Source organism: Misgurnus anguillicaudatus, chromosome 23 (genome assembly GCF_027580225.2).
Source record: "Misgurnus anguillicaudatus chromosome 23, ASM2758022v2, whole genome shotgun sequence".
Taxonomy (NCBI): Eukaryota; Metazoa; Chordata; class Actinopteri; order Cypriniformes; family Cobitidae; genus Misgurnus; species Misgurnus anguillicaudatus.
This window is the reverse complement of record NC_073359.2, coordinates 33,158,046-33,183,529: the sequence shown is the minus strand read 5'-3', so window position 1 is coordinate 33,183,529 and position 25,484 is coordinate 33,158,046. Positions and strand designations below refer to the sequence as shown.

Below are 25,484 nucleotides of genomic sequence, written 5' to 3'. Positions count from 1 at the left end.
CAGGATTGAATCAGTCCAATTCTTTGGTTTATATTTATTTTAAAACTTGTATTTTTATGTCATTCAACCTGTGGCTGTAGTCCAAACCAGCCGTTCTCTGTAGTTTTTGAAAAGCAAATTAAAAATATCACTTGGCATTGAACTTTAAGCTTTATAATTTTACAGGTATTATTTATACTTTAACAGCAATATTTCACACTAACTAAAGTTTGAAAAATGGGATCATGAAAAACGGGACCTTTAAAGAAATGTTGTATCAAAACCACTGCAGAAAATCACAATTTTAGTGAATTAAAGCTGTTAAGAGAATCTTAACATGTGAAAATTATTAGAAATACACCAAAAATAATGACAATGTTTTATCAAACAAATCTAAAGTTTGTAACCATGTTGAAATGTTTTTCTAGTCAGTTTTTAGGTAATCTTCACATTTAAATGATATTTCTGAGCAATTAAACTACTTGGGGACTCTCTAACTTCTAAAACTAAAGAGTTAACTAACTTATCACAAAGCTAAATTTTGTGTTTTAAAATGACATTTTCGTGTCTCAGCCTCTTCAAAACACAAACATTTGCTTTGTGAGTAAATTGACATGAGATCTTAAGAAATGACCGTAATGAATTAGGTGTAAATCATTCAACATACATTCTTGAATAATGAGGTTTATCAACAGCTCTATTAACACTGATGTGACTGTAACAAAAGCATTTCATGAAGACTGACAGCTCTGTTAACAGCTCCATTAACACTATCGTAAGGTTTTTAAATCTTTTAAGAAAAGTACCAAAAAGCATGATTGCAATCTCAGCAAACATTAACTTTGTAAATTTTTGGTCTCCACGCTCCTTAATACAGATATTTCACCTGAAGATCAATGTGATGGAGAAAAACTTACAAAATGTGTATTTATAAAACAAAAACAATCTTTAGGTCTGTATCAGGATCTGCAACATCTCAGCTCTCATTAGTTTAGAGTAAATTCAGATCCTGCAGTAATGTAGCACATGACCTTCCCCTCCAACACTGCACAACAACACCTAACGCAGGGTTCTAACCTAATTGTCCGATAGGCCAAGGTACTTTTTGGGCTGATACATCTTATAGTATTTGTCTGACCAGCCCATAACTGCCCATTTCTTTCTTTGCTTAATTCATTGAGGCGCTGCAAGGCGTGGTGGCGGTGTAATGCATTTTTCAAAAAAGTTAGCGTAAGATGTTTTTTATGCATTGGTTCTAATGGAATATGGCCCAAAACACACTACAGTGTAGTGGTTTTAATGGTAAAAGCTAATGGTTCCTATTGGTATTTTAATGGAAACCAATTTTTTGGAATGGTTTTATTGTTTTTTTTTCAGCAGGGTAGGTTACCATTGAAGTGCACTTAGTCAGTTTTATATAAACTAAAATAAATACCATTAATGTAAGGCATTTCGTCATTTTATTATTTCTGGCTTTACTGATATATTTAACTGCTAACTGTATAAAAGTAACCCATCTGTCAGATAAATGGTTAGGTGTTCTCATCAGAATGGTCAAATTGGGTTTATAAAAGAGGATACAGATCTCAGATCTGTGTACTAACATTACCAGCAATCTCATAGATTTAATCTCTGAATTATTGTCTCTGTTTGTGTCTGCAGGTGTGTTTGGTTATATAGATGAGGTACCCGAAGAGTCAGTGACAGTGTATGAGGGTGAATCTGTTACTCTACACACTTATACTGTAATAAGTGACAGGGAAAGAAGAGAGATATGGTGGACTTTTAAAACAAATGACTATATTATTCCTACAACATTAAAAATGTTTTCAAAATATAGTAGTTTTGAAGAAAGAATGCAGATATCAGAAAGGACTGGAGATCTCACCATCAAGAACACGAGGGTCAAACACACTGGACTCTATGAAGCAGAGATCAGAGTCTTTGGGAGGATTTACAAGAGATTCAATGTTATTGTCAAAGGTGAGCATTTTTTAAACAATTAAAAGATTTTGAAGTTGAGATGTTTTTGAGTTTAATCTGAATTGAAGAAATAAAGTGCAAACATCATAGTAGTTACGAATGTGTGTTACGAAACAATCTCACCATGCATCATTGCTATCCCTTCTCCTCAATGATCGCTCCTTTGCCAGAAAGGATGCTCAGTGACACATTTGTAACATGATGTGTAACCTAAACTAACCTGAGAACATAAAAAGTTCAGTTGTGTCAGAGATATTAGCTATGGTCAATCCACCATAGACCAGGGCACAATATTGGGGGGAAACTGACATTGTAATATTTGTTTTTCTGCGATATGGGAAATACTGGATGACTTCACCAGTCTTTGTTTTATAAATGAAATCTCTATTTCTTGTAGAGTCTCCTCGTGTTATTAAATCTGCAAGTGCTGTGACAGTATCAGTTACTGAGGGTGAATCTGTTACTCTACAAACTGATGTACAAATACAGAAAGATGATCTGATACTATGGAGGTTTGGACCTGATGGTGTTCTCATAGCTAAAGGTGATATGGTGGACAATAAGATCTCATATATAGATGCTGATGGGAGATTCAGAGACAGACTGATGCTGGACGAACAGACTGGAAATCTCACCATCACAAACATCACAAACAAAGACATTGGAGAATATCAGCTAAAGATCAGCAGCAACGGCAGGGAGATCTTTTACAAGACATACAGTGTTTCTCTCAGGAGTGAGTATCTCAAATCTCTAATAGTAAAAATGACAAGTGCACTTTAATACTTATGTCTCTCTCTGTCATAACGTTATCATTTTAGGTCAGTGGGTTTTAAGTCCGTTATTAGGTGTTGTAGGTGTTGGTGTTTCTCTTTTCCTGTTAATTCCTGCTGCTGGTGTTGCTTTGATGGTCCACTATTGCTGCAAGATCTCTAAAGTAAAGAGAAAAGCGGGTAAGTTTTAATACAACTAATATAGTAACTGGAAAAACAACATCTGTGTTATTACTGTATATGGTATAAAGGTTTAAGATGTTTAGTTTTCAGTTTTAAGGTCACATTGTTTGGGGTTTCGACGTATTTGTTCACTGTTTAGCTGTTATTGAACATTTATTTCTTTTTTTGTTTAATTTTAGTAACAACAGAACATTGAGATGAAATATTTTATTATTATTTATTATTTAATTACTTTTATGAAGGTCATATTATCATGCATTAGAGAGAGCCAGGATGCGATTTGTTGGGGTATAGGGGGATTATCCCCCCTTTGGTCTTTATAGACCATTTTGCAAGATCTAAACAACACTGGTCCAAAAACCCTGGTGAAGGATCCAGCTAAGACCAGCATAGGCTGGTGAGCTGGTTTCAGCTGGTCTCCTAGCTGGTCTAGCTTTGTTTTTGTCACTTTTAAGCTTGTCTAGCTGTGTTTCGGTCACTTTTTAAGCTGGTCTAGCTGTGTTTCGGTCACTTTTTAAGCTGGTCTAGCTGTGTTTCGGTCACTTTTAAGCTGGCCTAGCTGTGTTTTGGTCACTTTTTAAGCTGTGTTTCGGTCACTTTTTAAGATGGTCTAGCTGTGTTTTGGTCACTTTTCAAGCTGGTCTAGCTGTGTTTTGGTCACTTTTTAAGGTCAACCTGTGTTTTGGTCACTTTTTAAGCGGGTCTAGCTGTGTTTCGGTCACTTTTAAGCTGGTCTAGCTGTGTTTTGGTCACTTTTAAGCTGGTCTGGCTGTGTTTTGGTCACTTTTTAAGCTGGTCTGGCTGTGTTTTGGTCACTTTTTACGCTGGTCTGGCTGTGTTTTGGTCACTTTTTAAGCTGGTCTGGCTGTGTTTTGGTCACTTTTTAAGCTGGTCTAGCTGTGTTTCGGTCACTTTTTAAGCTGGTCTAGCTGTGTTTCGGTCACTTTTAAGCTGGCCTAGCTGTGTTTTGGTCACTTTTTAAGCTGTGTTTCGGTCGCCTTTTAAGATGGTCTAGCTGTGTTTTGGTCACTTTAAGCTGGTCTAGCTGTGTTTTGGTCGCTTTTTAAGCTGGTCTAGCTGTGTTTCGGTCACTTTTTAAGCTGGTCTAACTGTGTTTCGGTCACTTTTTAAGCTGGTCTAGCTGTGTTTCGGTCACTTTTTAAGCTGGTCTAGCTGTGTTTCCGTCACTTTTTAAGCTGGTCTAGCTGTGTTTCGGTCACTTTTTAAGGTCAACCTGTGTTTTGGTCACTTTTTAAGCTGGTCTAGCTGTGTTTCGGTCACTTTTTAAGCTGGTCTAGCTGTGTTTCGGTCACTTTTTAAGCTGGTCAAGCTGTGTTTCGGTCACTTTTAAGCTGGCCTAGCTGTGTTTTGGTCACTTTTTGAGATGTGTTTCGGTCACTTTTTAAGATGGTCTAGCTGTGTTTTGGTCACTTTTCAAGCTGGTCTAGCTGTGTTTTGGTCACTTTTAAGCTGGTCTAGCTGTGTTTTTGTCACTTTTAAGCTTGTCTGGCTGTGTTTCTGACACTTTTTAAGCTGGCCTAACTGTGTTTCGGTCACTTTTTAAGCTGGTCTAGCTGTGTTTCGGTCACTTTTAAGCTGGCCTAGCTGTGTTTTGGTCACTTTTTAAGCTGTGTTTCGGTCACTTTTTAAGATGGTCTAGCTGTGTTTTGGTCACTTTTCAAGCTGGTCTAGCTGTGTTTTGGTCACTTTTTAAGGTCAACCTGTGTTTTGGTCACTTTTTAAGCTGGTCTAGCTGTGTTTCGGTCACTTTTTAAGCTGGTCTAGCTGTGTTTTGGTCACTTTTTAAGCTGGTCTAGCTTTGTTTCGGTCACTTTTTAAGCTGGTCTAGCTGTGTTTTGGTCACTTTTTAAGCTGGTCTAGCTGTGCTTCTGTCTCTTTTTAAGCTGGTCTAGCTGTGTTTTGGTCTCTTTTTAAGCTGGTCTAGCTGTGTTTCGGTCACTTTTTAAGCTGGTCTAGCTGTGTTTTGGTCACTTTTTAAGCTGGTCTAGCTGTGTTTCGGTCTCTTTTTAAGATGGTAAGGCTGTGTTTTGGTCACTTTTTAAGCTGGTCTAGCTGTGTTTCGGTCACTTTTTAAGCTGGTCTAGCTGTGTTTTGGTCACTTTTTAAGCTGGTCTAGCTGTGTTTCGGTCACTTTTTAAGCTGGTCTAGCTGTGTTTCGGTCACTTTTAAGCTGGCCTAGCTGTGTTTTGGTCACTTTTTAAGCTGTGTTTCGGTCACTTTTTAAGATGGTCTAGCTGTGTTTTGGTCACTTTTCAAGCTGGTCTAGCTGTGTTTTGGTCACTTTTTAAGGTCAACCTGTGTTTTGGTCACTTTTTAAGCCGGTCTAGCTGTGTTTCGGTCACTTTTTAAGCCGGTCTAGCTGTGTTTTGGTCACTTTTTAAGCCAATCTAGCTGTGTTTTGGTCACTTTTTAAGCCGGTCTAACTGTGTTTCGGTCACTTTTTAAGCTGGCGTAGCTGTGTTTCGGTCACTTTTTAAGGTGGTCTAGCTGTGTTTTGGTCACTTTTTAAGCTGGTCTAGCTGTGTTTCGGTCACTTTTTAAGCTGGTCTAGCTGTGTTTCGGTCACTTTTAAGCTGGCCTAGCTGTGTTTTGGTCACTTTTTAAGCTGTGTTTCGGTCACTTTTTAAGATGGTCTAGCTGTGTTTTGGTCACTTTTCAAGCTGGTCTAGCTGTGTTTTGGTCACTTTTTAAGGTCAACCTGTGTTTTGGTCACTTTTTAAGCTGGTCTAGCTGTGTTTCGGTCACTTTTTAAGCTGGTCTAGCTGTGTTTTGGTCACTTTTTAAGCTGGTCTAGCTGTGTTTCGGTCACTTTTTAAGCTGGTCTAGCTGTGTTTCCGTCACTTTTTAAGCTGGTCTAGCTGTGTTTCGGCCACTTTTTAAGGTCAACCTGTGTTTTGGTCACTTTTTAAGCTGGTCTAGCTGTGTTTCGGTCACTTTTTAAGCTGGTCTAGCTGTTTTTCGGTCACTTTTTAAGCTGGTCAAGCTGTGTTTCGGTCACTTTTAAGCTGGCCTAGCTGTGTTTTGGTCACTTTTTAAGATGTGTTTCGGTCACTTTTTAAGATGGTCTAGCTGTGTTTTGGTCACTTTTCAAGCTGGTCTAGCTGTGTTTTGGTCACTTTTAAGCTGGTCTAGCTGTGTTTTTGTCACTTTTAAGCTTGTCTAGCTGTGTTTCGGTCACTTTTTAAGCTGGTCTAGCTGTGTTTCGGTCACTTTTTAAGCTGGTCTAGCTGTGTTTCGGTCACTTTTAAGCTGGCCTAGCTGTGTTTTGGTCACTTTTTAAGCTGGTCTAGCTGTGTTTCGGTCACTTTTTAAGGTCAACCTGTGTTTTGGTCACTTTTTAAGCTGGTCTAGCTGTGTTTCGGTCACTTTTTAAGCTGGTCTAGCTGTTTTTCGGTCACTTTTTAAGCTGGTCAAGCTGTGTTTCGGTCACTTTTAAGCTGGCCTAGCTGTGTTTTGGTCACTTTTTAAGATGTGTTTCGGTCACTTTTTAAGATGGTCTAGCTGTGTTTTGGTCACTTTTCAAGCTGGTCTAGCTGTGTTTTGGTCACTTTTAAGCTGGTCTAGCTGTGTTTTTGTCACTTTTAAGCTTGTCTAGCTGTGTTTCGGTCACTTTTTAAGCTGGTCTAGCTGTGTTTCGGTCACTTTTTAAGCTGGTCTAGCTGTGTTTCGGTCACTTTTAAGCTGGCCTAGCTGTGTTTTGGTCACTTTTTAAGCTGTGTTTCGGTCACTTTTTAAGATGGTCTAGCTGTGTTTTGGTCACTTTTCAAGCTGGTCTAGCTGTGTTTTGGTCACTTTTTAAGGTCAACCTGTGTTTTGGTCACTTTTTAAGCTGGTCTAGCTGTGTTTCGGTCACTTTTTAAGCTGGTCTAGCTGTGTTTTGGTCACTTTTCAAGCTGGTCTAGCTGTGTTTTGGTCACTTTTTAAGGTCAACCTGTGTTTTGGTCACTTTTTAAGCTGGTCTAGCTGTGTTTCGGTCACTTTTTAAGCTGGTCTAGCTGTGTTTTGGTCACTTTTTAAGCTGGTCTAGCTGTGTTTCGGTCACTTTTTAAGCTGGTCTAGCTGTGTTTTGGTCACTTTTTAAGCTGGTCTAGCTGTGTTTCGGTCACTTTTTAAGCTGGTCTAGCTGTGTTTTGGTCATCTTTTAAGCTGGTCTAGCTGTGTTTTGGTCACTTTTTAAGCTGGTCTAGCTGTGTTTCGGTCACTTTTTAAGCTGGTCTAGCTGTGTTTCGGTCACTTTTAAGCTGGCCTAGCTGTGTTTTGGTCACTTTTTAAGCTGTGTTTCGGTCACTTTTTAAGATGGTCTAGCTGTGTTTTGGTCACTTTTCAAGCTGGTCTAGCTGTGTTTTGGTCACTTTTTAAGGTCAACCTGTGTTTTGGTCACTTTTTAAGCTGGTCTAGCTGTGTTTCGGTCACTTTTTAAGCTGGTCTAGCTGTGTTTTGGTCACTTTTTAAGCTGGTCTAGCTGTGTTTTGGTCACTTTTTAAGCTGGTCTAGCTGTGTTTTGGTCACTTTTTAAGCTGGTCTAGCTGTGTTTCGGTCACTTTTTAAGCTGGTCTAGCTGTGTTTTGGTCACTTTTTAAGCTGGTCTAGCTGTGTTTCGGTCACTTTTTAAGCTGGTCTAGCTGTGTTTCGGTCACTTTTAAGCTGGCCTAGCTGTGTTTTGGTCACTTTTTAAACTGTGTTTCGGTCACTTTTTAAGATGGTCTAGCTGTGTTTTGGTCACTTTTCAAGCTGGTCTAGCTGTGTTTTGGTCACTTTTTAAGGTCAACCTGTGTTTTGGTCACTTTTTAAGCTGGTCTAGCTGTGTTTCGGTCACTTTTTAAGCTGGTCTAGCTGTGTTTTGGTCACTTTTTAAGCTGGTCTAGCTGTGTTTCGGTCACTTTTTAAGCTGGTCTAGCTGTGTTTCCGTCACTTTTTAAGCTGGTCTAGCTGTGTTTCGGTCACTTTTTAAGGTCAACCTGTGTTTTGGTCACTTTTTAAGCTGGTCTAGCTGTGTTTCGGTCACTTTTTAAGCTGGTCTAGCTGTGTTTCGGTCACTTTTTAAGCTGGTCAAGCTGTGTTTCGGTCACTTTTAAGCTGGCCTAGCTGTGTTTTGGTCACTTTTTAAGATGTGTTTCGGTCACTTTTTAAGATGGTCTAGCTGTGTTTTGGTCACTTTTCAAGCTGGTCTAGCTGTGTTTTGGTCACTTTTAAGCTGGTCTAGCTGTGTTTTTGTCACTTTTAAGCTTGTCTAGCTGTGTTTCGGTCACTTTTTAAGCTGGTCTAGCTGTGTTTCGGTCACTTTTTAAGCTGGTCTAGCTGTGTTTCGGTCACTTTTAAGCTGGCCTAGCTGTGTTTTGGTCACTTTTTAAGCTGTGTTTCGGTCACTTTTTAAGATGGTCTAGCTGTGTTTTGGTCACTTTTCAAGCTGGGGCCCGTACCATGAAAATGGTTAAACAAACTCAGGGTTACAGGATTAGATTCAGGTTGACAAAACCAAGCCAATGTGCAGGCCTTGTTGGTAAAAGTTATTTTCATGGTACCCAAAACCCAGGATTTGCACAAACTAATCCTAAACAAAGCTGGCTAACCAACTAAACCAGCTTCATGGTATAGGCCCCTGGTCTAGCTGTGTTTTGGTCACTTTTTAAGGTCAACCTGTGTTTTGGTCACTTTTTAAGCTGGTCTAGCTGTGTTTCGGTCACTTTTTAAGCTGGTCTAGCTGTGTTTTGGTCACTTTTTAAGCTGGTCTAGCTGTGTTTCGGTCACTTTTTAAGCTGGTCTAGCTGTGTTTTGGTCACTTTTTAAGCTGGTCTAGCTGTGTTTCGGTCACTTTTTAAGCTGGTCTAGCTGTGTTTTGGTCACTTTTTAAGCTGGTCTAGCTGTGTTTCGGTCACTTTTTAAGCTGGTCTAGCTGTGTTTTGGTCACTTTTAAGCTGGCCTAGCTGTGTTTTGGTCACTTTTTAAGCTGTGTTTCGGTCACTTTTTAAGATGGTCTAGCTGTGTTTTGGTCACTTTTCAAGCTGGTCTAGCTGTGTTTTGGTCACTTTTTAAGGTCAACCTGTGTTTTGGTCACTTTTTAAGCTGGTCTAGCTGTGTTTCGGTCACTTTTTAAGCTGGTCTAGCTGTGTTTTGGTCACTTTTTAAGCTGGTCTAGCTGTGTTTCGGTCACTTTTTAAGCTGGTCTAGCTGTGTTTCGGTCACTTTTTAAGCTGGTCTACCTGTGTTTCGGTCACTTTTTAAGGTCAACCTGTGTTTTGGTCACTTTTTAAGCTGGTCTAGCTGTGTTTCGGTCACTTTTTAAGCTGGTCTAGCTGTGTTTCGGTCACTTTTTAAGCTGGTCAAGCTGTGTTTCGGTCACTTTTAAGCTGGCCTAGCTGTGTTTTGGTCACTTTTTAAGATGTGTTTCGGTCACTTTTTAAGCTGGTCTAGCTGTGTTTTGGTCACTTTTCAAGCTGGTCTAGCTGTGTTTTGGTCACTTTTTAAGGTCAACCTGTGTTTTGGTCACTTTTTAAGCTGGTTTAGCTGTGTTTCTGTCACTTTTAATCGGGTCTAGCTGTGTTTCGGTCACTTTTAATCTGGTCTAGCTGTGTTTTGGTCACTTTTTAAGCTGGTCTAGCTGGACTGGAAGACCAGCTGACAAACCAGCTTGACCAGCTTTGCTATGCTGGGATAACCAGCTTAAACAGGCTACTGCTACCTTAAAGCAGCTAAAACCAGCTACCAGCTTATGCTGGTCTTTGCTGGATTTTCAGTAGGGAACACTTCCTGTTTCAATTATTTCACATATAAAGAAAACCTCTGACAGATGTTGATTAACTTTTTGATTCAGTTCTATATGTTCTGTTGGTTGTATTTTATCCCAATGTTTATGTAGTGTTAAAAAACTAAATCAGGAAGCGCTTCTGAACCAGCGTTGTTAATCTTGCAAAATGGTCTATATCTCTCTCTGATTAATTATTTTTTATCCCTGGTGTATTTTATTTCAACAGTTACAAGAAATAGTCTAATACCCTGAATAATTAATATAAGCCCGTGGTTCATAATTTATTTTCATAAATAAAGATATTTAAAAATATATTTTTGGCACCCTAGAGAGAGCCATGGTAAATTATTACAGGCCTGTGTTCCTGTCATTCCTCCATGAACTACTAGGCCTGTTAAGATAACTACATGTACTTTTTGATTGGCAATTTGTTTTAATTTAAAAGAGAAGGTGGCATAAAATGGTATATATAAACGTTATATGTTTTTCTCTTCAATGTGCTGTTGTGACATTTAAAGAGAAGACAGTGATGGAGGGATATTCAGTCACCCTATACACTTATCTTACTAAACTTAAGAGCGATGATGTGATCAAGTGGAGATTCAGAGATCAAGAGATCATAGCTGAAATCAATAGAAAGAAAAACAAGATTTCTACATACGATGGAGATGATGGAAGATTTAGAAACAGACTGAGAATAAACAACCGGACTGGAGATCTCACCATCACAAACATCACAACCGATCACTCAGGACTTTATGAACTGAAGATCATCAGTAGTAAAGGAGCATCATGGTCTCAGTTCAATGTTAATGTCACAGGTATGTAGACTAAGTCTACATTCCATATTTGACACAGTAATGTGACTTCGGTTGATTTAATAAGAACAAATGCATGAAACCATTTATGTAAAAAATGTCTAAATGCATGTTGATGGTAAATATTTAACATTAGTTTTGTCACTTTTAATCTCCAGATCAACTCACAACTTTCTCTCTTTAATTTCTGTGTTTCAGCATGGGTGAGAGGACATGAACCGTTGGCCGATGTGATGTCTCTGTTGAGTGGAGATTCTGTAAATTATTAGTTGGCGACTGATGATCATCTAATAGATCCTCAATAGCATAATTGGTATACATTTAAAAAATGGCTGGGTTATTTTTGACCCATGTTGTGCAAATATTGGACAAAACACAGCACTGTATTTAAATTAACCTAACTGCTGGATTATTATAACCCATGGTTGCATAACAACGACCCAACATTGGGACATTTTTAACCCAGGATTGGGTAATTTTTACCCAGTGTGTTTTTGTCCAATATTTTCACGGCACGGCATTTACCAAGCCAATAAAGAAAATATTTGCTTGCAGACTTTTGACTAAAATATTTTTGTTGGCGCATTTAGACTGGATCTGCATGAAGCACTGGCATTATACAATGGGCAACATTTTATTTTTCCAAAATGTCATAACATTGCGCAGTTGCAGATATTTAAATTCCTGAAAGATGACATTTCTTGGGTTAAAATGTGTCATTTTCTATACGTATTAACTTAATATTACAGGGGTTTTAATTATAGTAACTTTTCATGTTGTGTTAGCTAACATTTGTCTTGCACTGCGTCCCAGACCACCTACTTCCACACTATTTAGTAGGCAAAAGGTACGAGAAGTAGTGTTTTTCGCCTACTATATAGTGTGGAAGTATATGCGGTTTGGGACGCGGTGTTGATAGTAGTTTAGCCATTATAATGTTTCAGTCTGTTTTATTCTGTAAGTTTATGTTATTCTTGTTAATAATTTTCTTTTGTAAATGTTGTGTATAAATCTGTTCCCCGATCAAATCTGAAGTGACTCAAACAAAAAGTGCCTTATAGTAAAGAAAGAACAACCAAGCTGATGTTTCTGCTTTGAATCTTTGTCTTTATATTATTTTTAAAATGATAAACATTTAAAAATGTTTTCTGTTATACTCCCTAGTGTGAGATATCTACTAAAATGTATTACAATAACTCACTAAACGTATTTTCATGATTAAACTGCGTTATGGACACAATATCAAAAACGACTCAAAACCAGCTAAAGATAAGATGTACAGTAAAGTTTATTGTGTTTCATCTCATAAATGAGGAAGTAGGGAATTTTGGGTATAATGCAGGATGTATGTCTTTGACGTCATCCAATTTATCCAATGATCTGAAATGAAAACAGGAAACATACTTAGAAGAGTATTGCAGACATGTTGTGTGTTATTTGTGTGAGTTTCGATCATGTATGATTATAGTTTGATGATGATGATGATGATGAAGACTTACACCCTGAATCCAGCTGATGTAAGCAGACACACGAGTGAAGACTGTTGGTTTCTGGTTGGTGTTACAGCCCAATGAGGAGACAAAGCTGGTCACACCGTGGACGTAATAAGCTCCATTAACCTGACAGTTCAGAGGACCACCAGAGTCGCCCTAAAAAAATAAACACAACAACAAAATTAAACAAACAAAAAATGTGTTATACAGACATACAAACAAAGAAACATTTCCAGTTCACATTTCACACCAAATAAAACGTAATATAAACCTAACACCTGTTTTTAGGATCATTTCACATTGTGACATTTTTAATCATAATCACAAGAAATATATACATGTGTATTTACATTTTTATATTTATTAATGTATATTATATCGTCACTGTCCTTCCGAAAGCTTGTCCAAATTCACTCTTTTTCAAGAAACAAAATAAACACTGTATTTTTTTTATGATTACCTACTGTGTTGTTTAAAGTTGACAAGCAGTTTTAATAATTTTTATTGATGGAATATTAGCAAACCCACTGACAAACATAAAGTGTGACCAATAATAATTAGAGTTTAGATATGACAAAAAATGAAATTGACAAAATATGGAGATACAAGGTTTCGGAAGGACAGCGACAATATATAAATATGAATACTTCATATATATATGTTTTTATTATATTAGGGCTGGGAAAAGATCACATACAAAATAAAAGTGATTTTTGGCATTATATATGAGTGTGTGCTGTGTGTAATTATTATGTACATATAAATACACATTCATTTATGCATTCAAGAAACATTTACATGTTTATATATATTTATTTATATTTTTATATATTCTATATTATGTAAAAACGAATAACTTTTATTTTTAATGTGATTAATCGCGATTAATCTTTGCAAAGCCCTAATATATATTTTTTATATACAGTATACATGATTTATGTAATGCTTATTCTCGTTGGTGTTTCCCAATAGCTACTGCAATTTTGTTAGCACTGTAATTGCCTTTAAGAAAATTAACCATGTTTTACTACAGTTAAAAAAACATGGTTACTTTAGTAAACACATCGTTTTGCTAATAGAAATCAATACACCAAAAATATATTTACGTCTTTAATAACACAAATGTGGTTAATTTTGGTAACTGTTTTAACTATAGGAAGGCAGTAAAATGTAAATACTACACTTCATTTTAATTTATTAGAGACACGCGAGAACCAATGAAATACGTCATCGACGTGCCGCCATATTTAAACGTATCCCGCTCGCTGATCTGCATGTTGCTATGGACACGCGACATAACAACCGCTAAATAAGCTTAATATATGAATCGTTTTCTCTCACAACCGTATCTATTGGCTTTATAAAACGTTTATGAACACACTAAAGTCATTTTGATGACATTATTAATGGATGTGTGTGCCTTTTAATTAGCACAATAACAATAGTGACGTTTTATATAATTCGTTTGTGTTCAACTGAGGAAAGGAAGTCATATACATACGATGATTGTGAGTAAATTATGAAATAATGTTTGTATTTGGATAAACGTATACACTTTAAATACCCCTGTCAGGTGTTGTGTGATGTGCTTACATTGCATCCAGAGTCTCTTCCACCTCCAGCACAAACCATGGTGTTCTTCACAGTGCTGCCCCACCAGCCACTGCTGCTACAGGTCTGATGATCCACCAGGGGGAGATAGGCCTGTTTGAGCTGAGCAGAGAGGGAACCACCAGCTGTACATACACAGAAAAGAAATCAGCACATTTCATGGTAAATTATTATTGTAATGTTGTTTTAGTGTATGTGATGACGTCACATACTCGATGTGCGGCCCCAGCCGGTGATGTAACAGGGGTTGTTGTGGGGCAGAGTTTGTCCGGATGGGGGCAGAGAACCCAGCTTAACGTATGAGTTGAGGGTGGCATCATTGGTCAGACGCAGGAGAGCGATGTCATATCTGGAAAAAACACAGGCGTGAATCTCGGCTGTGTCCGAAAGCTCTAAAATGTTGCATTCGGAGGCAGCATTCTAAGGCATCAAGGCACGTCCGAATCCAATGTTAGGTTTATCTCCTTAGATACCTTTATTGTTTTATCCCACAATTCTATGCGTGGGCATGCAGGAAACGTGATTGGTCGAGTTCGAAAAAATGAAATGGCGGCCAAGAAAGCATTTGGAGCCAAATTTAGTGTAAATAAAGTTTTATTTGAACTTTTTACACCTTGATTGCAGTTATAGCGAGGAAGTAGTATTGTAGTTTTCAAATATGCACTTAGTTATCACAAAGGAGCTCTCTGTTTATATTTTAAACAGAATTATTTTACGCTGCCTATGAAGGCTGTCCGAATGTGTTTCCCAAAGTCGCAGCAGAAGTTGTTGCCTCATGAGACAGCGAGGCAACAAGTCGGCTACCTAAGCTTTCAGATGCAGCCTGGCTGAGCTGATGTTTGTTGTCATAATTACTCACCCAGAGGCCACACTGTTGCTGTTCCAGTTGGGGTGGATGTAGACCTGACTGACGGTCATGAACTGCTCGCGACCCTCCTGTGTGTTGAGGTTGTGTTCGCCCAGAACAACACGCCAAGTTCTCTGTCTGCACAGGAAACACATGACATGTCATTCCTGTTTAATATAGTGCTATTTTTTAACAATCCGGGGCAAGTTGTCACAACCCAACATTTTTCCGTTAAAGGGGACATATCATAAAAATCTGACTTTTTCTATGTTTAAGTGCTGTAATCAGGTCCCAAATGCTTTTATCAACCTAGAAAATGTGAAAAAGGAAAACTAAATCTCTTTTTATAAACCATTCATTCATTCATTCAGATTTCGCTCCCCATGTGATGTCGAAAGGGGATGTTATTATAATAGTACAGCGCCTTAATCTGCACTATCCAACCACAGCACTGCCATTTTTGTGCAGCGAGAGAAAGAAATAGAAAAAATATTTCACAGCACAATTGAGTTTTAATTTCAACAAATCACCATTATGGTGATCAGTGTTTGCTTTATCGCCTCATTTGCATTTAAAGGGACACACCTTAAAAGTGACAATTTTAACATTAAGCCATAATAAATGATCTATGGGGTATTTGGGGACACCGAAGATTTTTTTACATCTTGAAAAAGTCTGATAAATGTCCTCTTTAAAGCTAGGGCTGCATAACAACTAATCGTTGCAGAATAAAAGTTTTTGTTTACATCATATATGTACTTTGTATAATAGTTATCCATATATAAACAAAATATTTGTAAATATTAAATATTTATATTTATATATAATATACATTAAATAATGTATATTATATAACGATTATTTGTGATTAGTTGTTTTGCAGCCCTATTTAAAACTTTATAAGATTTAGGTATGTGTGTGTGTGTGTGTGTGTGTGTGTGTGTGTGTGTGTGTGTGTGTGTGTGTGTGTGTGTGTGTGTGTGTGTATTACGTGTCCACGCAGTGGGCAGCGGTCATCACCCATTTCTGTCTGATCAAAGTACCACCACAGGTGTGATAGTAAGTTCCACCGGACAAATACTGCAGAGAGATCTGATAACACACAATGAGAGTTTAGTTATACAAACATCAGAGAAGATCCAGGTACAAAAGGTGATCTTATTGGCCACCTTAAACCCAGCTAACAGAAAAAAGTTCTAAGAACGTTCCCTGAAAGTTCTTTACGTTCCCAAAAACGTTCTGCCAACGTTAAAAGTGTCCAGTTTTCTTGACGTTCTAAGAACGTTTTTGTGTTGTCTCAACGTTAGAGTAATGTTACATTTTACCATTTTTAAACGTTATGACAATGTCATGTTTTAATGTTCACACAATGTTTAAAACAACAACTGTTTATTATATTGACTTGTTTAATTGTTATGTAAATGATAGAGAAACATTGCATTTTATTATATTTATTTTTTATATTTATATTATTTTATTATATTTATTATATATTATATATTTATTATATATTATATATCTATTATATATAAGTTTAGATGTTGATGTTTTGTTTCATTTTAAGTCACCATTGTTGTGATTGGTGTTCGTTTTGGTTGGGCTCTTGAGCCTTGTCTTTTGCTGGCTAGTTTTTTCCCTGGTTGTGTTAACTTTTTGTTGGTGCACCACATTTGTTGTGAACATGTTGAGTTGGTGGTGTGGTTCTGTGGTGTGGTGGTTGGTACATAATGGTAAACAATCATTCCTAATTCATTTACTAATCAAAAGTTTATTTTCTGTCAATAATGTAAATGAGATCCAGCTCTTTCACAGCAGTTTGTCATTGAAGAGTTTTGGAAACTTTGGACAAAGATGTCCGCTGTTTGGTTGGGATGCACAGACGTCAAGGGTCAGACTATGAATCTCAACCATGGTGACAATTAACTGAAAAACTTCATGCTGAAATGCATGCTGGGTATTAACAAATTACAAATCTCATTCAGGACTCCCAGCATGCACTGCAGCATGGATAAATAATGATTTTTTTTTCCAATTTTCTTTGTCACCAGGGTTGAGATTCATAGTCTGATTCTTGATGTTTGTGCATCCCAATTAGACAGCAGATATTTTTTGTCCAAAGTTTCTTAAACTCCTTGATGACGAGCTGCTGTGGAAGAGCTGGATCTCGTTTACATTGTTGGCGGAGGATACACTTTTGATTGGTAGATTGATTAGGAATGATTTTTTTCCATTATGTACCAACCACCACACCACAGAATTACACTACTAACTTAACATGTTCATAACAAATGTGGTGTATTAACAAAAAGTTAACACAACCAGGGAAAAAACTAGCAAGCAAAAGACAAGGGTCAAGAGCCCAACTAAAACAAACACTAATCACAATAATGGTGACTTAAAATGAAACAAAACCTCAACATCTAAACTTATATATAATAGATATATAATATATAATAAATGTATAATATATAATAAATATAATAAAATAATATAAATATAAAAAATAAATATAATAAAATGCAATGTTTCTCTATCATTTACATAACGATCATATAAGTCAATATAATAAACAGCTGTTGTTGTAAACATTGTGTGAACATTAAAACATGACATTGTCATAACATTTAAAAATGGTAAAATGTAACATTACTCTAACGTTGAGACAACACAAAAACGTTCTTAGAACGTCAAGAAAACTGGACACTTTTAACGTTGGCAGAACGTTTTTGGGAACGTAAAGAACTTTCAGGGAACGTTCTTAAAACTTTTTTCTGTTAGCTGGGAACCTATGCAACCATAAGTTAGAAACCTATTTGGCATTTTAGAGTATGTTTGTATAGTTTAAGTTTAGACTGATGTACCTGCCAGGGCCAGGAGTTGGGTTTAGCCACCTCTCCTCCCACAACCCTCTGTTCGTAAGTATCTTCAATATATCTGGGCTCGGCCAAAGCTGAAGATAAAACACACATTCAACACACCAAGAAAGCCAATATTAAATTTGTATATTGTATTGGCTGCATTTGCCAACATGGATAACTAAATGATGCTTGTTTTTTCTCATCAGAAAGTGAAGTCTTACCCAGAGCAGCCAGCACACTCAACAGCATGAACCTCAGCATGTTTCTAGTGGATTCACTGAATTCTGTACCCTTCATCTGATCTTTATATATTCGTGCAGACGTCACAGCGCCGTACCGAGATGTTTGATCCTTACAGGTGTGTGAATTCACACACTTATCACAACAGTCAAGGCCGACACACATCAGCTTAATAATACAGGTTTGTTTGTCCAGTATGACACAAGGTTATGAAATAATGAAATAAATAAAGAGTAATGAAATAATGTTGATTTTATTTAGGGTTGCATACCGATTAATCACAACTAATTGTTTGCGGAATGAAAGTTTTTGTTTAAATCATAAACATGTGCGTACATTATGTATAATAATGATGTATATATAAATACATACATACATACATACATATATATATATTTCATGTTGATTTCAATCTTTGACATGATCTTACTCTGTCAATATTAAAGATATCAAGGTTTTATTTTCACTTTATGTTCACAGATGATTGTATGTAGAAAACGAAAGATGGGTTACATAATATTTGCTTTATGTGTGTTGTCTATAAATATTTTTCTTATATTGATATTTTCCTTTTAACATCACAAGTCCATGATTAAAAAGTCTATATAAGGTTATAGATTATATAATTGTATATTTTTAGGTAACATTTTCTTTTTTAATTAATATGATAGCACAAATACTACATGAATAGTATAAAATAATTTGCAAAATACTGCTGACTAATTCACACAATATTTGCTTTATGTGTGTTGTATATTTTTCTTATATTGAAATTTAAACATCAAAAGTCCATGATTTAAAATAAGGTTGTAGATTATATAAAAGTATCTTTTGATTATTGTAATGGTCACTGTTTCTTTTTTTTGCTTTTTTAAAGTGCTAATGTTGCATACAGTCTCTTAATTAATATGATAGCACAAATACATGAATAGTAGTTTTAAAATATTTTGGCAAAATGCTGTTTATATATTACAAATAGCATATCACAATCCAAAGATCAACCAACCAAGTATTTCTGAGCCAACAAAGTACCATACAGTTGTTTAAAGTATAAAAACAATACAATAACTGTATAATAGTAATAATAATACTGTAAAAAAATGCTGACTGATTCAAATAATATTTGCTTTATGTGTGTTGTCTATAAGTATTTTACTTATATCGAAAATTTAACATCAAAGGTCCATGATTAAAAAAATCTATATACGGTTATAGATTATATAAAAGTATATCTTTTGGTTATGGTAATGGTCACCGTTTTTATTTTTTTGCTTTTTTAAGTACTAATTTTGCATACAGTCCATTAATTCATATGATACACTGCAAAATCCCGGGAGTTAAATTAACACTGCTCAGTGTTTATATAGGTCCACTCCCCAGAGTGTTAAAAAAGTAACACCGGAGAGAGTTAAAAGCTACAATCTGTGACTTTATCCTCTCTATCACCATCTCTGTTTGAAAACTGAAATTGCATTTTAGATCTTACTTGTAGAGTTATTTTCTTAATTTAGGTTTAGATGTTGGTTGTTTCATTTAAAGTCACCATTATTGTGATCAGTGGTTGTTTTAATTGGACCCTTGAGTCTTAGTCTTAGATTTTCAGCTTTTTTGGCTGCTATAATTGCATGTGTTTAAAACATGTTTTTTGTGGCCAAAGAGCAGACACTAGTGCATTTCTATGATTGTGATGGTTATTAGGATATGCTTTCAAATAACACTCTTAAAAAAATAATTTATTTAGTGATTTCTTACTAGAAGTATTTATTTCTGTCAATAATATGATACTGTAGTATGAGATCCAGCCATCACATAGCAGTTTTTCATTCTGAACCATTTTTAAACACTGACACTTACAGATTAACTGCAATATAATGTAGACACTTAAACATCAAGAATCAGAGTATGAATCACAATGATGGTGACAATAAAATGAAAAGCTTCATGCTGCAATGCATGCTGGGTATTAACAAATTACAAACCTCATCCAGAACTCCCAGAATGCACTGCGGCATGAATAAATAATGAACTTTTTTACCATTTTCTTTGTCACCATTATTGAGATTCATACTCCGATTCTTGATGTCTTTGTATCTAAATTGTTCAGCGGTTAATGTTTTTGTGCACACTATCAAAATCCTTCAGAATAACAAACTGCTGTGAGAGTTCTGGACCTTGAACTGTAGTAACTTATTATTAATAGAAAATGATGTTTCTGATGAGGGAGGAAAACTACATTTATAAATCTGTTCATTAAATGATTATGCTTGACATTTTGTTTTAACCATCAATAATTAATCACACAATAAACTTTTCGTTGCTATAACAACGTGTTTTAAACACACTAAAATATAGCAGTTAGAAAAAACTAACAAGCTAATAGTCAAGAGTCAAGTCCAACTAAAACAACAACTGATCACAATAATGGTGACTTTAAATGAAACAGCCAACATCTAATTCTAAATTAAGAAAATAGCTCTACAAGTAAGATGTAAAATGCAATTTCAGTTTTCAAACAGAGATAGTGATAGAGAGGATAAAGTCACAGATTGCTGCTTTTAACTCTCTCCGGTGTTACTTTTTTAACTCTCTGGAGAGTGGACCTATATAAACACTGAGCAGTGTTAATTTAACTCCCGGGATTTTGCAGTGTAGCACAAATACTACATAAATAGGAGTTTTTAAATAGTTAGCAAAATGCTTTTTATATATCACAGATAGCATATCACAAATCAAACATCGACCAACCAAGTATTTCTGAGCCAACAAAGTACCATACAGTTGTTTAAAGTATAAAAACAATACAGTAACTGTATAAACATAATAATAATAATAATAATAATGTAAAAAAACAGAAAATCACAAAAAATGCTTACTGATTCTTATATTGAAATTTTAACATCAAAGGTCCATGATTTAAAAATCTATAAAAAGTTATAGATTATATAAAAATATATCTTTTGGTTATGGTAAAGGTCACCGTTTTTATCCTTTTGCTTTTTTAAAGTACTAATGTTGCATACAGTCCCTTAATTAATATGATAACACAAATACTACATAAATAATAGTTTTAAAATATTTAGCAAAATGCTGTTTATATATCACAAGTAGCATATCATAAAAGTATTTTTTAATTCAGTTGTCAAGGTGTATTTATTTAGCGCTTTTTGCAATTGTTTAATTGTTTCAAAGCAGCTTTACATTAATAGATGCAGGAAAAAACAGAAAAATTATAAAACATAAGCAGCAGAATACAGCGGTTAAAATTAACCATACTAACGAGCGTAGTAATAATGTAACATATATGAGAGGGTGCTAAGTTAGCTGACTCCCCAGGGGTTGAAAAAACCCCTAGGAGAAAAAACCCTGTGGGAAAAGTCCTAGGAGGGGAAAAAACCCTTGGGAGAGAGCAAGACATAGCTGATTCTTTTAAGGATATATAATAGATACGCTGTAAAAAATGTGCTGTAATTACGCAGCTGGTTGCCACTTACTGTAGAAGATAAAGACTGAAAATGTTTCATGTTCATTTAACTTTAAACAAACTGTTGCCAGTAAATAACATAAATGTAAAATCTACAGTAAGATACTGGCAGCTAGTGTACAGTGTATGATTATTTAAATTTTATGGGGATTAAAACATAATATATACACTGCAAAATCCCGGGAGTTAAATTAACACTGCTCAGTGTTTATATAGGTCCACTCCCCAGAGTGTTAAAAAAGTAACACCAGAGAGAGTTAAAAGCAGCAATCTGTAACTTTATCCTCTCTATCACCATCTCTGTTTGAAACCTAAAATTGCATTTTAGATCTTACTTGTAGAGTTATTTTCTTAACTTAGAATTAGATGTTGGCTGTTTCATTTAAAGTCACCATTATTGTGATTAGTGGTTGTTTTAATTGGACTCTTGAGTCTTAGTCTTAGCTTTTTAGCTTTGTTTGGCTGTTATAATTGCATGTGTTTAAAACATGTTTTTTTTTGTGGCCAAAGTGGATACACTAGTGCATTTCTATGATTATAATGGTTGTTAGGATATACTTTCAAATAACACTCTTAAAAATAATTAATTTAGTGACTTCTTACTAGAAGTGTTTATTTCTGTCAATAGTAGTATGAGATCCAGCCATCTCATAGCAGTTTTTCATTCTGAACCATTTTTAAACACTGACACTTACAGATTAACTGCAGTTTAGCGTAGACACTTAAACATCAAGAATCAGAGTATAAATCACAACGATGGTGACAATAAAATGAAAAGCTTCATGCTGCAATGCATGCTGGGTATCAACAAATTACAAATCTCATCCAGAACTCCCAGAATGCACTGCGGCATGAATAAATAAAGAACTTTTTTACCATATTCTTTGTCACCATTGTTGAGATTCATACTCCGATTCTTGATGTCTTTGTATCTACATTGTTCAGCGGTTTATGTTTTTGTGCACACTATCAAAATCCTTCAGAACGTCAAACTGCTATGAGAGTTCTGGACCTTGAACTAATTTATTATTAATAGAAAATGATGCTTCTGATGAGGGAGGAAAAACTATATTAATAAATCTGTTCATTAAATGATTATGTTTAACATTTTGTTTTAACCATCAATATTCAATCACACAATAACCTTTTCTTTGCTATAACAATGTGCTTTAAACACACTAAGATATAGCAGTTAGAAAAAACTAACAAGCTAATAGTCAAGAGTCAAGTCCAACTAAAACAACCACTGATCACAACAATGGTGACCCCAAATGAAACAGCCAACATCCAAACCCAAGTCAAGAAAATAACCCAAGTAGGATGTAAAAGTAAGATGTAAAATGCAATTTTAGGTTTCAAACAGAGATGGTGATAGAGAGGATAAAGTCACAGATTGTAGCTTTTAACTCTCTCCGGTGTTACTTTTTTAACACTCTGGGGAGTGGACCTATATAAACACTGAGCAGTGTTAATTTAACTCCCGGGATTTTGCAGTGTATGTATATATACACACAGATAAGTAGATTAGTTGACACCAGCTGGGCATCACGTTGAAGGAAGGACAGTGAATGGAAAACCAACAAATTACTATACTACCATGTTTAAAGTATAAAAACAATAAAAACAATAAAATTACTGTATAATAATAATAATTTATTATACATTTGTGAAGTTTTATAAACTATTCAATTTTATGGTGTTTCACATGTTGCTTAGTTTTTAAACTAAACTAAAAAGAATGAGGATAGTTATAGTTAAAGTAGGTCACAAAACTTCATGAATTGTATTTGAAGGGGTTTAAGTTGATAAGACAACTGTTCCATTCACATGATAACATTTATTTTTGGCATTTCCCAGAGGTTTATCACTGTTGGACATGAAGTGCTGATAAAGATGAAAAACGCTGTACAAATTTTACTCAATGAAAAATCTGCATTGCTGTGCCACTTTAATAACTCTTGATAAAAATATTTTACTTTGAGCCTTTTATTAATGAGAGGAATGGATTTCAGTCTCTGTACACAAGAGGGCGCCACTACACAACACTGAATAATAAAAATAAAAATACACATGCTTACTAAACATATAGTCTAGAAACGTCCATAAGTTTGTCTTATTTAAAGTTAATTCATTTCCCAGGGTTTAATCTGACATTGTATGTATGACGAAGAAAAATTTTTAATTTTAAGGTTTTAGTGTTTCACAGCATTTCTCAGCTGCTTTATTTGTCATAAAATCTTCTCTCACGCTACTTAACAGTTCAAAGTGAGTCAGACCAAACCACAAAAGACCTGAAAACAACAGCGAGGCCAAATCCCCTTTAATATCGTCACTCATTAATGTAGAAGTCATTAAAGTTGGTCTTTATCTCTTATCAGAGCCCATTAGACTGAGCTGTAATTGAGCTCTGTTCAACATCTCTCTCGGTTCACACGGACACATGGGTTTATCCTCCGGTCTTTCTCACGACTCTCGAGTCTGATCATCCAGAGAGTGTTTTAATTAAAGATGTTTGTTCTTGATCATGTGTCGTCACCTAATGAGAGGATTTGAGTTCCCACTGATGAGGTTTGAAAGTCAATCATGTATAGCTTGAGTTTGCTAACAGGTCTCTCTCTTTCTCTTTGTGGTTGACAGTGGATGCTGCTGTGTCCCATCATCCTCCTCTTCATCAGATAACGGGAAACTCAACTCCTCATCAGAGGTTTATCATGGCTGATAGCGCCTCGGTGTCTGGCGAGCTGCTGGTGTGTTCTCCTGAGGTTTGAGTATGCATACTGTACCGTCACATCCTCAGGCTCTCTGTCACAAACACTCAGGTACTGTACACGCTGTCACAGGCAGGGAAAAGCTCTCAGAGTGGACGTGCCGGTCACTGCGTTTCACATCAAGAGCTTTGTGGTCCTGGGAGACCCCGCCGCAAGTAGAGGTCAAACACAGCCTTTGTGTTGCTTTATATTAAAAATGCACCGATTGCAGTTTTCTTGACCGATTCTGATTTCCGATTCGTCTGTAGTGACCTGCAAATAATGATTTTTGACTGTTGCGATTTTCTTTTGAAGTAGTTTATTTAAATCCAAATATGTGCATCATGAGTTTACTATTATAATCACATGCAATTTATTTACCATGAAATTATGCAGTATGTGTGTGTCATGAGTTTACCATGAGATTACTATTACAACCCAGCTGTGTATATACACATAGTTTCATGTCAAAGGTCACAGAGGGTCTCAGTATGGGACGGAGACACTGGTCTGAGGAATGTCATGAAATGTCATGTCTCTTGAAATCAAAACCTAAGACTGAAGATTGTTTCATTTGAGGAAAAGGAAAACCACAACATTTTCTAAAAACTATAATTCACAGCATATAGGCGACAAACAAAAATCCACGAAAAGATTTTTAATCATAAAATTTTGCACTTTCACTAAAATTGAATTAAATTTTTATGTTATTTAATTTAAACAGATCTAAAAATAAATTCCTCTCAGACTCAGTTTTTAGATGTCAAAATATTAGTCGTTAAACTTATTACTGCTACGTGATCGGCTTGTAACTAGCTGCGTCAGGCACGTGCACAGATAGGGCTCAACCTGTGCAGAACACATGCCCTTTTTGTCCTTACACTCCGAAGTGCCCTTTTTTGGAGGTGTTTTATTTTTTTTAATATATAAATTAATGCTATTGTTAACCATTTACGTCTGTCTGTGTGTTTTACAAATATATTTATCAAATAAAATTATTAAAAAACTAAATCTTTTTGGATCCGCTCAAACTGTCTGTCAAACCTCTTAACTCCGCCCCCTGAGTGCAGCGAGCTGAAGTTCCACAGCAGTCAGAGCAGCTGAACGTCTTGCAACAGTAAATAAGTTTCTTGTTGTTTGAGTACAATGCTGTCTCATTACGAAAGAAACACTAGTATGATTATAACGGCGCATGTTTTATAAATTTGAGCAGAGCCGAATTATCCATAGACGGGATTGGGTGAGTGGGCAATCAGGGGGCACCAAGGGCTCCAAACTGGGACCAAATTGAGTTTTTGACAAAGCGCGAGCAGTTTTAAACAAGTGTTCACGCATGTGAAGGGCACCCGTGACAACAATACGGAATGCAGGGTCGGGTTTTTTACCGCTTTTTTTGCATGACGCGTCTCAATCGTTTAACTAAAGTCAACACATCTCACGCGAGAAGACGCGCCCACGCGGGTAAATGTCTAGCCTACATAAACACCAAAAACATTAGAGATTAGAAAGGTCTTCGACATCAGATGCCCAGTTAGGAAAACTGGATATAGACGAAAAGGATACAAGTATACATTATATTGCCCTGCCACTCATTACAGTATGCTATCTGGATATAACTTATTGTATATGTATGTATCTTATGCCTTGAATTAGTCAAGGGAGTTGTATGATTATTTGGTTCATAACTTTTGATTCTGAAATCAAC

At 35.9% G+C, this 25,484-nt stretch overlaps 3 protein-coding genes across 3 annotated transcripts in view; 2 read left to right on the top strand and 1 right to left on the bottom strand.

The window, feature by feature from the left end:
- The window catches only part of LOC129452891 (uncharacterized), a 29,880-nt gene extending 17,732 nt beyond the window's left edge, over window positions 1–12,148 (top strand). The window contains exons 2-6 of the mRNA XM_055216971.2: window positions 1,642–1,962; window positions 2,360–2,698; window positions 2,784–2,915; window positions 10,203–10,505; window positions 10,701–12,148. Coding sequence (XP_055072946.2) covers window positions 1,642–1,962; window positions 2,360–2,698; window positions 2,784–2,915; window positions 10,203–10,505; window positions 10,701–10,771 — 1,166 coding nt within the window. The 3' untranslated portion in view covers window positions 10,772–12,148. The remainder of the gene's footprint in view (window positions 1–1,641; window positions 1,963–2,359; window positions 2,699–2,783; window positions 2,916–10,202; window positions 10,506–10,700) is intronic.
- LOC141359325 (elastase-1-like) lies at window positions 11,773–17,681 on the bottom strand. Its single transcript, XM_073861605.1, has 8 exons — window positions 17,533–17,681; window positions 17,315–17,403; window positions 15,445–15,545; window positions 14,466–14,591; window positions 13,819–13,955; window positions 13,589–13,731; window positions 12,002–12,151; window positions 11,773–11,882 (listed from the first exon to the last, which is right to left on the bottom strand). The coding sequence occupies exons 1-8, from the start codon at window positions 17,606–17,608 to the stop codon at window positions 11,871–11,873; spliced, it is 834 nt and encodes a 277-aa protein (XP_073717706.1). The 5' UTR covers window positions 17,609–17,681; the 3' UTR covers window positions 11,773–11,870.
- Window positions 17,528–25,484, top strand: part of LOC129452875 (acid-sensing ion channel 1B) — a 195,012-nt gene continuing 187,055 nt past the window's right edge. The window contains exons 1-2 of the mRNA XM_073861595.1: window positions 17,528–17,669; window positions 23,670–23,794. The gene's annotated coding sequence lies outside the window, so the exon portion shown is untranslated. The remainder of the gene's footprint in view (window positions 17,670–23,669; window positions 23,795–25,484) is intronic.